At 41.2% G+C, this 13,951-nt stretch overlaps 1 protein-coding gene across 2 annotated transcripts in view; it reads left to right on the plus strand.

Annotated features, from left to right (window-relative positions):
- The window catches only part of nemf (nuclear export mediator factor), a 62,012-nt gene that overhangs the window by 46,387 nt on the left and 1,674 nt on the right, over positions 1-13,951 (plus strand). The window contains exons 23-30 of one of the 2 annotated variants that reach the window (XM_033026538.1): positions 161-425; positions 4,971-5,016; positions 8,845-8,894; positions 9,398-9,536; positions 10,724-10,801; positions 10,885-11,085; positions 11,222-11,254; positions 13,376-13,482. In XM_033026538.1, the coding sequence (XP_032882429.1) occupies positions 161-425; positions 4,971-5,016; positions 8,845-8,894; positions 9,398-9,536; positions 10,724-10,801; positions 10,885-11,085; positions 11,222-11,254; positions 13,376-13,482 (919 nt within the window). Of the gene's footprint in view, positions 1-160; positions 426-4,970; positions 5,017-8,844; positions 8,895-9,397; positions 9,537-10,723; positions 10,802-10,884; positions 11,086-11,218; positions 11,255-13,375; positions 13,483-13,951 lie in introns of both variants that reach the window. The other variant, XM_033026537.1, reaches the window with a different exon arrangement.

The following is a 13,951-nucleotide window of genomic DNA, read 5'->3' on the forward strand; positions in this document are numbered from 1 at the left end:
ACTGTCATATACATGTGGTAGATATTATTTGCAGATTATCTCTTACACAGAACTATCGAATTTTCTAACCTTGCTTTTAGATACTTAAAATGTTTTTTGTCCGTTGTCATTAAATGCTTATTTAATTTATACTTATATTTAAATAAATTATTTTGTTAAGCTGAATCAGATAATGGTGAAAGCAGTAGTGATGAAGATAATGAGACTGGCCTTGAAGCCGAAAACCAATGTGAAGAGGCGCAAGGAGATGCAGAGGGTCAGGAGGACAATGCAGGAGGTGAATCAGATGATCAACATCAAGAGCAGACTGTCAGTGAAGATTCTGAAGAAACGCAGAATATCGAGGAAAATCAAAGTGAAGAAGAAAATGCAGAAGTTAGTTATCCCGATACAGCTATTGATCTGTCTCATCTTCAGTCAAAGAGGTAATTTTTATTTAGATTATTTTAGGTTACTCTACTAGTCACATTTTCCCTTAGACTGTTTGTACGTCAGTTTTTTGTTTAACATAATGAATTGAGGGCTGACTTTCGTCATTCTTGATGCCACCAAAAGGAAATGTCCTGCCACACAAAGGGATTTCTTTGCAAAATACTTTCTGATTCTAACTTGAAACAACAGACTGTAAGATACAACATCAGCATGAAGTAACAGTAACAGACTTTGAAAAGCTCATTGTAGAGTCATGCTGCACGGAAACAGGCCTTTCGGCTGAACTCATCCATACTGAACAAGATGCCCCATCTACACTAGTCCCACTTGCCCATATCCCTCAAAACCCTTCCCATCCATTTACCTGACATGGAAGAGCTCTGGGTAGAACTGCAGATTTTCCATAGTTAAGCAGGAAATGATCAAAGGGGTAGGTGGGTGAGTAGTTTGCAAGGTGATCTGCTCCTTTCGTTGTTCACGCAGAACTTCTATGTGCGTCTGATGCTTGGACTCGAGGTCCTCCATAATATCCTGAATGCTCCTCCTTTACTTTCAGTGACCCTGGCCAGGGATACGTAAGGGCCTGTCCCACTTGGCCATCATTTGCGCGCCCTTTACGGGACCTGGTAGCGCGGGGTATCGCGCAGCGCTCCAGGATTTCGTTCTGGACGAAATCTTTGCGCGCCACCGGCCTGTCGTGTAAATAACGGCCAAGTGGGGCACCCTGGTGAGGTGCAACGTCTCACCTTCAACAGCAGCAGAAGCAGGCAAGCGATCGCCAAATTCGGCCTGGGGCTCACGGCCGTTGCCGATGTGGATCAGCCCCCACTCCTACTCGCAGAGCGGGGCCAAGACGATTGGAGATAAACACAAAAGGATTCATAGCAAAAGGATTTGATTCATAGCAAAAGGATTTGAGTATAGGAGCAGGGAGGTTCTACCGCAGTTTTACAGGGTCTTGGTGAGACCACACCTGGAGTATTGCGTACTGTTTTGGTCTCCTAATCTGAGGAAAGACATTCTTGCCATAGAGGGAGTACAGAGAAGGTTCACCAGACTGATTCCTGGTATGTCAGGACTTTCATATAAAGAAAGACTGGATAGACTCGGCTTGTACTCGCTAGAATTTAGATGATTGAGGGGGGATCTTATAGAAACTTACAACATTCTTAAGGGGTTGGACAGGCTAGATGCAGGAAGATTGTTCCCGATGTTGGGGAAGTCCAGAACAAGGAGTCACAGTTTAAGGATAAGGGGGAAGTCTTTTAGGACCGAGATGAGAAAAACATTTTTTACACAGAGAGTGGTGAATCTGTGGAATTCTCTGCCACAGAAGGTAGTTGAGGCCAGTTCATTGGCTATATTTAAGAGGGAGTTAGATGTGGCCCTTGTGGCTAAAGGGATCAGGGGGTATGGAGAGAAGGCAGGTACGGGATACTGAGCCATGATCATATTGAATGGCGGTGCAGGCTCGAAGGGCCGAATGGCCTACTGCACCTATTTTCTATGTTTCTATGTAAAATGCAGGAGTAACTCAGTGAGGCCGGCAGCATCTCTGGAGAGAAGCAATGGGTGACGTTTCTGGTCGAGACCCTTCTTCAGAACCTTCAAAATCACTTACACTTCAAAATCTAGGAATCTCTGCTTTGGTCTTTAGTCCCATCCATCCTAGATCCCGTTTCATAGTTGAGCTTACTCCCTCCCCTCTGTACTATACTGCACCTCCCGGCTCCTGAGAAATACCATGGTTTTATTTTGTGTCAAAGGCATCATACAACTTTAAAAGAGGCATTTGAGTTAATATGCAAAATGAATTTGTTTTCAAACAGCAATAGTAAGTAAGTAAGTGAGTTTTATTTATATAGCACGTTTTAAGTCAACTCGCATTGACACCAAAGTGCTTTACATATTAATAGCTAATGTTTCCATAATGACCTGTAGGATTTTAAATAGCTTTACAGCAAACCAATGTTCTGCCGCTAATCAATGTTTCATTGAGGCAGACCATCTACAGAGATGACTAAACAGATTGGGGTGTGTACCATAACATGGGTTTACTGGAAGCTGGAAAATACCAACTTCATGCAATTGTTTTTCAAAGCCATTTCTTTTCAAAGAAAATATATTTTTTAATTAAAAACTTTTAATTTTAGTTTTTCCCCATTATTTTCCCTAAGTAAAACATAATTGGTGTGTTGCATAATGGTTCATTTCATTTTTAACTGCTCAGCAAATGAAACAGCTCATGGATGCATACAGCTAGACCTAAAAATCCATTCAAGCATGGCTGATGAATGATAGGAAACATTTACACCACAGAGGTGTTGAGTGAAAGTCTATCCACCAACCTTTGATATTTAGTAATGATACTAATTCCATAATGCCCATAAAATGCAGTGAATCACACTAACCAGAAACTCATTTGCACATGCCACATAAATGCTGTGGCCACAGGAGCAAGTCAGAAGCTGGACATTCTGTGGCATGTGATCCACAATTTGATATCCAAAAGCCACTACATCATCGACAGAACATTTTGGGAGTATGATGAATACAGGCCCAGAGTAATGCAACTCTAACAACTCTCATGAATCTTGATGCCATTTAGGACGAAGCAGCCCATCAACAGCCCTAAACATTAATTCCCTCAGTCAGAAGAGATGTGCAGCACAGAAATAGGCCCTTGACCCCCCCCAAGCTGACCTTTTTTTCTTCTCCACTAATTACATTTGTCTGCTCTAGGATTTCATCCTTCTATGTCTTGCCAACTAGAGTGCCTGAATACATCTCTTTAAAAGGTAGTGATTGTATCTGACTCTTCCGTGTCTCTGGCAGCGAGTTACAGATATCAACCATTCTCTGTGGGGAAGATAGCAGTCCCTCAGCTATCACCCTTACACTAGTTCTATCCTACACACTAGGACGGTTTGCAGAAGACAATTAACTACAAATCTGCAGGTCTTTGAAATGTAAGAGGAAACCGACCTGATCACAAGAAGAACATGCAAACTCAACGCAGACAGCACCTGGAGTCAGGATCAAACCTGAGGCTATGAGGCAGCAATGCTACCGCTTTGCCACTGTGCTGCCCATCTGTTAATGCTCTGCTCAATTTTCTATCTGATGTATATCCTGCTGTAGGCTTCCTTGCTACCCACAACACCACCAACTTTTAATCATCTGGGTACTTGCTAATTATACCTCATACATTCACATCCATGTTTATATACGTGGTAAACATCAAGTCTACTCTGCCATTCAATCACGGCTGATCTATCTTTCCCACTCAACCCCATTCTCTTGCCTTCCGCCCCTAACCCCTGACCTGTATTAATCAAGAATATATCAAACTCCACCTTAAAAAGATCCATTGACTTGGCCTCCACAGCATTCTGTGGCAATGAATTCCACAGATTCACCATCCTCTGACTAAAAAAATGGGGTGGTGTGGAGTGGGGGATGGGGGGAAGGGGGGGAGCAACAGAAGAGGGGGGAGGTGGGGTGTGTGGCAAGGGGGGAAGTGTGGGGTGTGGAGGGACTCCAGTCAGCGGCCATCGGCCGTGGCACCACACAGCACCTCCCGACTCCACACAGCGGCTTTCCAGACTCCACACAGCCGGCTATTCCGACTCCACTCCTGCGGACTCAGCCCCGCCTCCGGGGCTTTATTCTCCGCGGGTGCTGGAAGGGGCGTTACCTTCATCCTGACTGACAGGCGAGAAGACCAATCTGCTGAACTCATGATTTTTTAAACCTTCATAACTTTTGTATAATTCCACCGATTGGAACAAAACTTGGTGGGTTGGAGTAGAGGAGAACGGCGAGTAAGGTAGTGAAAAAATTCTATCAATAAAGGGTACAGTCTTTGCGCAAATTAAAAGAAAACAAGCAAACCGGAGGTGGTCAAGAGTTTTAATAATAGTATAGATTATCACTTCTGCATGATTTTCCAGTGATCCAACATCCACTCTTGCCTCTTTCTTAATCTTGATATAACGGAAGAAACACTTGCTATCCTCTTTTATATTATTAGCTTCCTTATTATCTTCATATTTCATCTTTTCACCCCATATTGCCTCCCCAATCCTCTTGCTTCCCACTAATCTTTGTTATGTTATACGCCTTCTCTTTTAGTTTTATTCTGTCCTTGACTTCCCTTGTCAGCCACGGTCGCCTCATTCTCCCCCTAGAATCTTTCTTCCTCTTTGGAATGAAAAGATCCTGTATCTTCCAAATTATTCCCAGCATTATTCTTGCCCTTGCTGTTCCATGCCAACCCAGCTAGGGTCCTTCACCAGCCAACTTTGTCCAGCCTCATGCCTGTGCAGTCACCTTTGCTCAGCTGCAATACCGACACATCCAATTTCACCCCCTCCCTCTCAAATTGCAGGTTAAATCTTGTCATATTGTGGTCGCTACCTCCTTGTGGTTCCTTTACCTTGAGTTCCCTTTATCAAATCAGGTTCATTCTAAGTCCAGAATTGTAGGAATCATACTCGTAATATTGAAACTCAGTCCTAAATCTTTTTTTCCAACAGATCCTTGCAAATTTATAGCAGACCTAAAGAAGAACTGGTTGCCGAGGTAAGGGTGCGATATATACCAAGGATGCATAAATGTTCTGTGTGTCTTCATTTCATGTCCATTTTACTTGCGTCTGAGTATTCCAGTGTGTTGTAATGTTATTCTTTTCTCCTCTGGGACAAAATTTTCACCCCAGACTAATCTCTGATTGGGACAGATGTACCGATGTTAAGTGAATAGGATTTGTGCTTCAGTCTGATTAGTAAGCATTTATACATTGCAATAATTAGTGTTCAATTGGATAGTCCATTCAAAAGTACTGATTTATCAAATGTGAACAAAAGCTGGTGTCCTTTTGAGGATGTGGTTAACTTTCTAATGCCCCTGTCCCACTTAGTAAACCTGAAAGGAAACCTCTGGGGACTTTGCGCCCCACTGGAGGTTTTCGTGCGGTTCCCGGAGGTTTTTGTCAGTCTCCCTAATGGTCGAAAGTGGTTTCCGCTTCTTCTATGTTCCGGCGCTTAGTCTTACCTTCCACTACCTGCAACCTCCGGCAACCACCTTCAACTAGTATCGCAACCGGCTTCGACTAAAAAATTACAGCTTTTTAAAACGGCAACCTATTTTTAGTCACGGCTGGTGTTGAATTTTTTGAAATAATCGCCGGAACATAGAAGAAGCGGAAACCACTTTCGACCATTAGGGAGACTGACAAAAACATCCGGGAACCGCACAAAAATCTCGGGTGGGGCGCAAAGTCTCCAGAGGTTTCCGTTCAGGTTTCCTAAGTGGGACAGGGGCATTAGGCAACGCAGGATCATTTATGTGTAAAACATTAATCTCCTACACATCCAGTTTGGTGTTCAGCCAGAAGCTGCTGACAGCAATACTGTACTTCCCTACAGAGTCTGCTGTCTCAGATTCAACTAATGCAGGAATTGTGATTTTATGGAAGTATGTTTGATATTAAAAACAGATTGAAAGTTTTAAGATTTACACACCTGGAGTAACAAATATTTAATGACATATGTGTAAGAAGGAACTGCAGATGCTGGTTTAAACCAAAGATAGACACAAAAAGCTGGAGTGACGCAGCGGGTCGGACAGCATCTCTGGAGAATATGAATAGGCGACGTTTCGGGTCGAGACCCTTCTCTCCTGACCCGAAACATGAAATATTTATTGACATACTGAGTTGTAGTTACGAGTGAACAAATTTCCTGAAGAAGAGTCTCGACTCGAAATGTTACCCATTCCTTCTCTCCAGAGATGCTGCCTGTCCCACTGAGTTACTCCAGCATTTTGTGTTCACCTTCCTAGGAATACGTGTGGAATTTCATTCTTTCAGATTAATACCTAAACATTGAATGATTTTTTTTAAGTTCATTATTTTTTTTAATTATTTTTAATGCTGATATTCTGGTTTCTCCTTTAATCCCATATAACCATAATAACAATTACAGCACGAAAACAGGCCATCTCGGCCCTTCAAGTCCGTGCCGGACCCATGTGTATTTTCAAATCTTTATTTTATGTTCTGTACAGTCATCATAATATGTAATGTTTGGTTTATATTCCCATTTTACTCTTTCAAATTTCTTCAGTCGTTTTTCTCCAAGTTTCCTGCTTGATGCCAACATGCTGCTGGCCATCGTGACAGAGAACTAATTCAAAGTCACAGCAGAATAAACAAATCCTTGCAGCCCGCTCACTAAATCTTCATTCTTCAGGCATATCTTTTTAATATTTAAAGTGACAGGATGTAGGTTGAATCTCCTGTGCCAGGTAAAGGCACTGTATGGAATTTTGGTTTGCATATCTAAAGAAAGCATATATTTACCTTGGGATGGTGCATTGTAGAATCTCTAATGCGCTTTGGGGGCATGGTCTCAGGATATAGGGTTCGTTACTTTGGGTGAGATGAGAAATTATTTCAATTAGATATAAAATGTTGACGCTCTCTACTCCAAGGGGTTGTGGATGCTCCAACATTAGAGAAAGGGATTCAAGATTCAAGAGAGTTTATTGTCATGTGTCCCAGATAGGACAATGAAATTCTTGCTTTGCTTCAGCACAACAGAATATAGTATAGTATAATATACACACACATATATAAGCAGATAAAGTGCAATGGGCTATTAATGATCAGAGTTTTGTTTGAGTTGAGTTTAATAGTCTGATGGCTGTGGGGAAGGAGCTCTTCCTGAACCTGGATGTTGCAGATTTCAGGCTCCTGTACCTTCTACCTGAAGGCAGCAGATTGTAAGAGTTATAGGAATCCCGGATATGGGGATTGGTGGGAAAATACTGAGGCACAGAATCAGCCTTGACTTTAATGAATAGTGCAGAGGGTTTTAGGAGCTCACTGTGTTTTAAAATCCATTCATGGGTTTGCTCCACTCTGTCACTATAAACTCAACCAGCCTTACAACTTTCCCAGATCTCAGTCTTGCACCAGTTTTGGCTACGTGATTGTCCCTGGTGTGAAATGGTTCGAATAGGGGTGCTGTCTACAGCTGCCTTAGACCTGAACCTCTGGAATTCCCTGCCAAGACCACAGCACCTCACCTTTGCTTTTCCCCCTCCCCCTTAAAACGCATTTTATTGATCATGTTTTTAGTCGCCTGCCCTGTCAAATTTTGTTTGATAATACCTGTTAAATATTGTGGGATATATACATTAAAGGTGCTATATATTTATTTAGCAGATGACCCAACAGGTAGGAACTGGCCCGTTTTGTTCTTTACCTGAAAATGTCTGGTATTTTGCTGATTAAATTTGCGTTTTTTTTCTGTGTGCATTTTCAGGATTTGGGTGTCACTGGTAAGGTCAACATTTGTTGTCCATTCCTATTTGCCCTTCAGATGGTGGTGCAAGCACACTGCTCTTCTGCTGAAGGTTGTCCCTCTATGTTGATGGGCTGGCAATGATGAAGGACTGATGAAGTATTTCCAAGTGAAGGATGCTGTGCAACTTATGAGAGGAACCTGTGTGTGGTGGTGTACCCTGCCGACACCGCACTTTTTGATAGCACCTCTCAAAGCAGCAATCTCTGTCAGAGAAGCCTAGATAGGTATCAGCAGTGATCTCCTTTCTGCTAACTGGTGTCACGTTTCTAGAGAGTTGCTGATGAAACATTTATCCAGGCAAGTGGAAGATGCTCCTGACTAGTAGTGGAAATACTTTGGTGTGTCAGGAGGTGACTGCCATGCATCCTCTCACCTACCCGCTCTTGTAGACATGTTGTAGTCCCGTTGATTCCAGTCAGTTGTGATCCCCAGGATATTGCCAAACGCAGGCAGGTGGGACTAGTGTAGATGGGGCATGTTGGTCAGTGTGGGAAGCCAAGTGCTCCAGTTTCCTCCCACACTCCAAAGATGTACAAGGTTTGTAGGTTAATTGGCTTTGGTAAAAATTGTAAAATTGTCCCGAGAGTGAAGTATACGCTGGTCGGTGTGGGCTCGGTGGACCAAAGGGCTTATTTCCACTTTGTGGAAAGTCTAGAAGTTGGGCCAAAGAGCCAGTTCCCATGCTGTACGACTCTATGATAATGGGGGACTCTGCAATGACAGTGCCATTTAATGTCATCGGTGGATGGTGAAAATGATGTGGGAAATTCACATCAGTGTATATCTTGAGCCGAGAACAATATTTTTGTACATGAGAATTAAAAAAAGGGAACAAATGCAAGTAGTATTTTGATAACGAGAGAATAACCCTTTAAGTTTATACTTGAATTCTATTAATGTTTTTTTTTTTTAATACTGAAGTTATATATTCTTTCTAACACTATTTCAAATCATGTTTCTCCCAAGCTGTGCATCATTTTTCGTTTTAGTAAATCAGTGTTGACCTCAATCCAGAGATATTTTTGTTTTATTTCTACAGGTTGATGTGAAATCACAAAGTCGGAAACACCTATCAACAAAAGAGAGGAAGTAAGTACCACGAAGATGTTTGGAAAATGAATGAGCCGGATAGTAAGTAAATCACAACTAAAGACATTTACAGCGTAGAAACCGCAATCTTCTGGCTGAAAATAATTCCCAGCAGATTCCTCTAGCCTTCACAACGTTCTCCCTGCATCTTCATCTACTCTGGTATTTCCAACATCCTAAACATTTGCATTAGATCCCAAAGTACAAGAATACCTCATTGGGTAAAGCAGCATCTCTGGAGGACATGGTTAGGAGACGTTTCGGGTTGGGAACCTTCCTCCAAAAATATGCATGAGGGTAGGTTAATTGGCTACTGTAAACTCCCCCTAATGCATAATTGAGTGACAGAATTAGGTGGGACCTGATTGAAGAATAAAATGAGATTAGTGTTGATTAGTATAAATGGTGCTTAATGTCCTCATGGACATTGTCTAAAGGGTCCTTTTCCACACTGTGTTTTGATGTACAGCAAAATAGATTAAATTATTTTGTTTGTGTTCTAGAGAAATGAAAAAGAGGAAGAAGTTTGAAACAGAAGGCTCAGAAATAACAGTTCCGTCTGAAGCCAGTAAGGCATCTGTGGAAGACCTAGATGTGAAAATGACTTCATCTTCACAACAGCCATTGAAGAGAGGACAAAAGGTCATGAGTAGAAAAGCTTGAATAATATATATTTTTATAGTCATTTCTAAGGCCTACCTCAGAATTTTCCATGTATATTCGTGTTTGGAACTTCCAGTACTCTTAGTAAAGTGAAATGCAAGTGCTGGAAGTATCAGTTAAAAATAGAAATCACTGACAAATACCACAGCGAGTCGTTTTAACATTTAAGTGTTACTCAAAGTACTGAATGGTTACGAGTTCAGGAAAAAGCATTGGTCTCAGTTTATTGGGTTCTTACGTGTTTTGTTTTTAAAATATGGAATTACAGGTGGCATCAGTTTAGAATACATCCTTCAGATCTAGAATATGGGTTAAGGTCTACCTCAGATTAATGGGATAAAGAAATCTTACAGTTTGTTATTCATTCCTTACTATCTTTTAAGCTTGTTAACCCAAAGTGTTCCCTTAATTATTATGCTGAGACCTTACAGCTTGGCTGATGTGTAATTTTTTTTGTGTGCTGACTGATCATTAGAAAAAAAGTTATGAGAGCACTGCTTTGAATTTGGTTGTGCTAAATGTGACCTAATTAAGGGGCTGTCCCACTTGGGCGACCTAATCTGCGAGTTCTGGCGAGTTTGCCCTCGACTCATACTCGCAGCATGGTCGACACGAGGTCTTCGTAACTCTCCTTCATGCTCGAGAGTGGTCTCCACGTACTCGAGACCTCAACTAGGTTGCGGCGTTTTTTCAACATGTTGAAAAATGCCCGCGAGTAAAAAAAGGTCGCCATGGAAAAATCGATATTTTTTTACTCGTAGTAGGTCGGCATGTTAGTCGTAGGTAATCGAGGGTAGTCGAAGTTAGTCGTAGATAGTCTTCATCATAGTCGAAGGAGGTCGTTTTCACTCTCCACTATACGGTGTCCAATTTTCCCAAAGTTAGTCGAAGCTAGTCTTCAATATAGTCGAAGGAGGTCTTCAACATGTCGCCAATTAGGTCGCCCAAGTGGGACAGCCCCTTTATGCTTATTGCTGGTGATCGATACCTGTAAAGTTATGTTTTTCGCCTTTATGAACATCATTAAGAGTAAAGATGAGAAACAGATCAGATCATTCTGATCAGAGTTCTGATTTCCACTAATCTTAATCCATTTGAAGATGTTATTGCTTAGTTTCAGGAATTCCTAATGTATTAAAGTTATTACTTTGTTGTGCAATATGAAGGCTAAACTGAAGAAAATTAAAGAAAAATATAAAGATCAGGATGAAGAGGATCGTGAATTGATGATGAAATTACTTGGGGTGAGCATTAATTTGCATAAAAGAAAAATATATATTTTTTTAAAATTAATAATTACATTTTAATTTGTGTTATATGGATCCAGTCAGCGGGTCCAAGTAAAGAGGAGAAGATTAAGAAAGGAAAAAAGGGGAAAGCAAAAGAACCGCCTAAGAAACAAGCAGAGAAGAAACAAGCTTTGAAAGAAGCGATTATTGTTCAAAGCAAAGTACATGATCTGGAGACAGTGACACATCAAATGGTAGACGTTGCTCTGGAGAGTATTCCTGCAGAAGATCAACAAGAGGTAAGGCACAATAGCCCCATTAAGTACTGATATTGTAAGAACTTTGGTTCTGTAATTTTATTTGATAGCATGTACATTCATTTTTAATTCATGTTAAATGTTAATATATATATTTTTTTTTACCATTTGGGAGCAGGAGGATCCCGAGCAAGACTTGCAGGCATCTGAGGTAAGTTGTTCATTGTTCATTAACAAATGAATACCACAACATTATTTTGGCTACCTGTGACCTTTTAGCTTTCCTCTGTGTTACAAATATTTCTCAAGTGTTTGAGGAAGAAAACTGCAAAAATCATTTGGATAAAGTCATAAAAATGGCAAATGGAATGAATGCGGGGGGGGAAGTGTGAGATTATACGTTTGGTAATTGTAAATAAGACAAGGGTTACATAATAAACGGCAGGGTATTGAAACATAGAGGGACCAAGAATTGGTAAGTATGATTGATGTGATTTGCTGATAGGCCTCCTGTGTTGCAAATTTCTATGACTGTGTTGATCGGGATCTTTTATAAATTATATAATGATAATTTATATATGGTGAATATTACCTGTTGAATAATGAATTATTGTTGGATTGCTAGGATGGCACAGCCCTGCAGCTAGTGTTTTGCTGTCTCCGTGCCAGAGACCCAGTTTCAATCCTGACATGCAGTACTGTCTGTAGAATTTGCACGTTTTCTGTGGCTGCATTGGTTTTGTAGGCTTAATGTAGGATTCGTGGTGCTGTATGTCTGACGTGGAAATGGCTTGATGTGACATTAGCTGAGAGCCATGTAAGGGGGTAAAAAGCACATCAATAAAGCAAGTTAGACAGATTTTAATGAGAGTGGATTGGTCCAGAGGATAGCCAATTTAATACTCAATTTCTTCTGCAGTTGTATAGGGCTCTGGTGAGACCACATCTGGAGTATTGTGTACAGTTTTGGTCTCCTAATTTGAGGAAGGACATCCTTGTGATTGAAGCAGTGTAGCGTAGGTTCACGAGATTGATCCCTGGGATGGCGGGACTGTCATATGAGGAAAATTCACTGGAGTTTAGAAGGATGAAGGGGCATCTTATAGAAACATATGAAATTATAAAAGGACTGGTCAAGCTAGATGCAGGAAAAATGTTCCCAATGTTAGATGAGTCCAGAACCAGGGACCACAGTCTTAGAATAAAGGGGAGGCCATTTAAGACTGAGGTGAGAAAAAACCTTTTCACCCAGAGAGTTGTGAATTTGTGGAATTCCCTGCCACAGAGGGCAGTAGAGGCCAAATCACTGGATGGATTTAAGAGAGAGTTAGATAGAGCTCTAGGGGCTAGTGGAGTCAAGGGATATGGGGAGAAGGCAGGCACGGGTTATTGATTGGGGACGATCAGCCATGATCACAATGAATGGCGGTGCTGGCTTGAAGGGCCGAATGGCCTCCTCCTGCACCTATTTTCTATGTTTCTAATTTTCCAAAAGAGATCACCTAATCTATTCCAGCAATCCAGATAAATTGATATCTGTAGTTGGGAAAAATACAAAATATTTAATAGAAGTCAAAATTTAGAAATAAACAACAACATGGATTTCACAAAACTGGAGTTATGTAAACTGATAAATCACCAACAAGGTAACAGATGAGGGCAGAGGTGTCATTGTTGTGAATACAATGTAAACTTCACAAGGCCGTGGATGTATTCCACTGTGAGACACAAAGCCAAATTAGGGGAGGGAGTGTTTACAATAGAGGGAGAGTGCCAGCAATAGATAAAATAGTGGCATAGAAGGGTGATAAAATAGTGGCATAGAAGGGTGAAAAATCCCCTGACCAGCAGATGTAGTTGACCTAAACATAATCTGCTACCGAGGATCCAGGTTGCAGGCTCAGTTATTATAGTTTAAGAAAGAACTGCAGATGCTGGAAAAATCAAAGGTAGACAAAAATGTTGGAGAAACTCAGCGGGTGAGGCAGCATCTATGGAGCGAAGGAATAGACGATGTATCGGGTTGAGAAGTAGGGTCTACCTTCAGTTATTATAGTTGTTGGGTTATGCTGCATGCAACAGGCCCGAAGACTCGTGTCAGGATTCTTTCAAATAACTATTTTCAAATACCATTGACATGCTGAAAGAGTAGAAGCTCGAAATTTTTTTGTAACTGGTAATGGTGCCAAGTAGCTTGTTCATTTTTAATTTGGATTGTTAGATTTTTTTGAATCAGTGGTTAAAGTATAGAAATGGTCACAACTTGGCTCAAGGGATGGAACATGTTCAATCTTGTAACTGACTGTTGAAATGATTCTGTTTCATTGTTTAGGAGAGCGAGAAGTTGCTGACTTCATTGTCTGGCCAACCTCACCCTGAAGACGTGTTGCTGTTCTCCATCCCTTTCTGTGCTCCCTACACTGCCATGACCAATTATAAGTGAGTTTCGTATCTAAACAATCCCCTTCCCTTGGCTTGTTGGTGCTCGGCTTTCAGCAAAATCACAAAGGTTGCAAGAGAAAAACAGGAAGGTCCAGTTGAGTAATTAAATAAATTGTTCATTCTCCCTTCTGAATCAGAAGATTGAAGGTCCATCTCAGGACTTGAGTGCAAAATGTAAACTGATTTTGTCGTGGTGTACTCGGGGCGTGCTGCTTTGTTGACACCTTCATTAAAACAACAGTGATCAAAGAGATCTTCATATTTCAAAGGGCAGGAAGGAGATTTTCATTAATATAGTGCTCACATATTCTAATGTTAAAAGGCTGGGTACTCATTCCTGATGTCACGGTCTACCTTTCCTGTCTGTAATCACTGGAGGCAAATCATGACCAGTGATGCACAAGATTAAAACTGACCCATTCCCAGTCATTGTCCCACAGCTCCCAATAGAATGCTTGGTAGCCAG

The sequence above is a fragment of the Amblyraja radiata genome, chromosome 9 (genome assembly GCF_010909765.2).
Source record: "Amblyraja radiata isolate CabotCenter1 chromosome 9, sAmbRad1.1.pri, whole genome shotgun sequence".
Lineage (NCBI taxonomy): Eukaryota > Metazoa > Chordata > Chondrichthyes > Rajiformes > Rajidae > Amblyraja > Amblyraja radiata.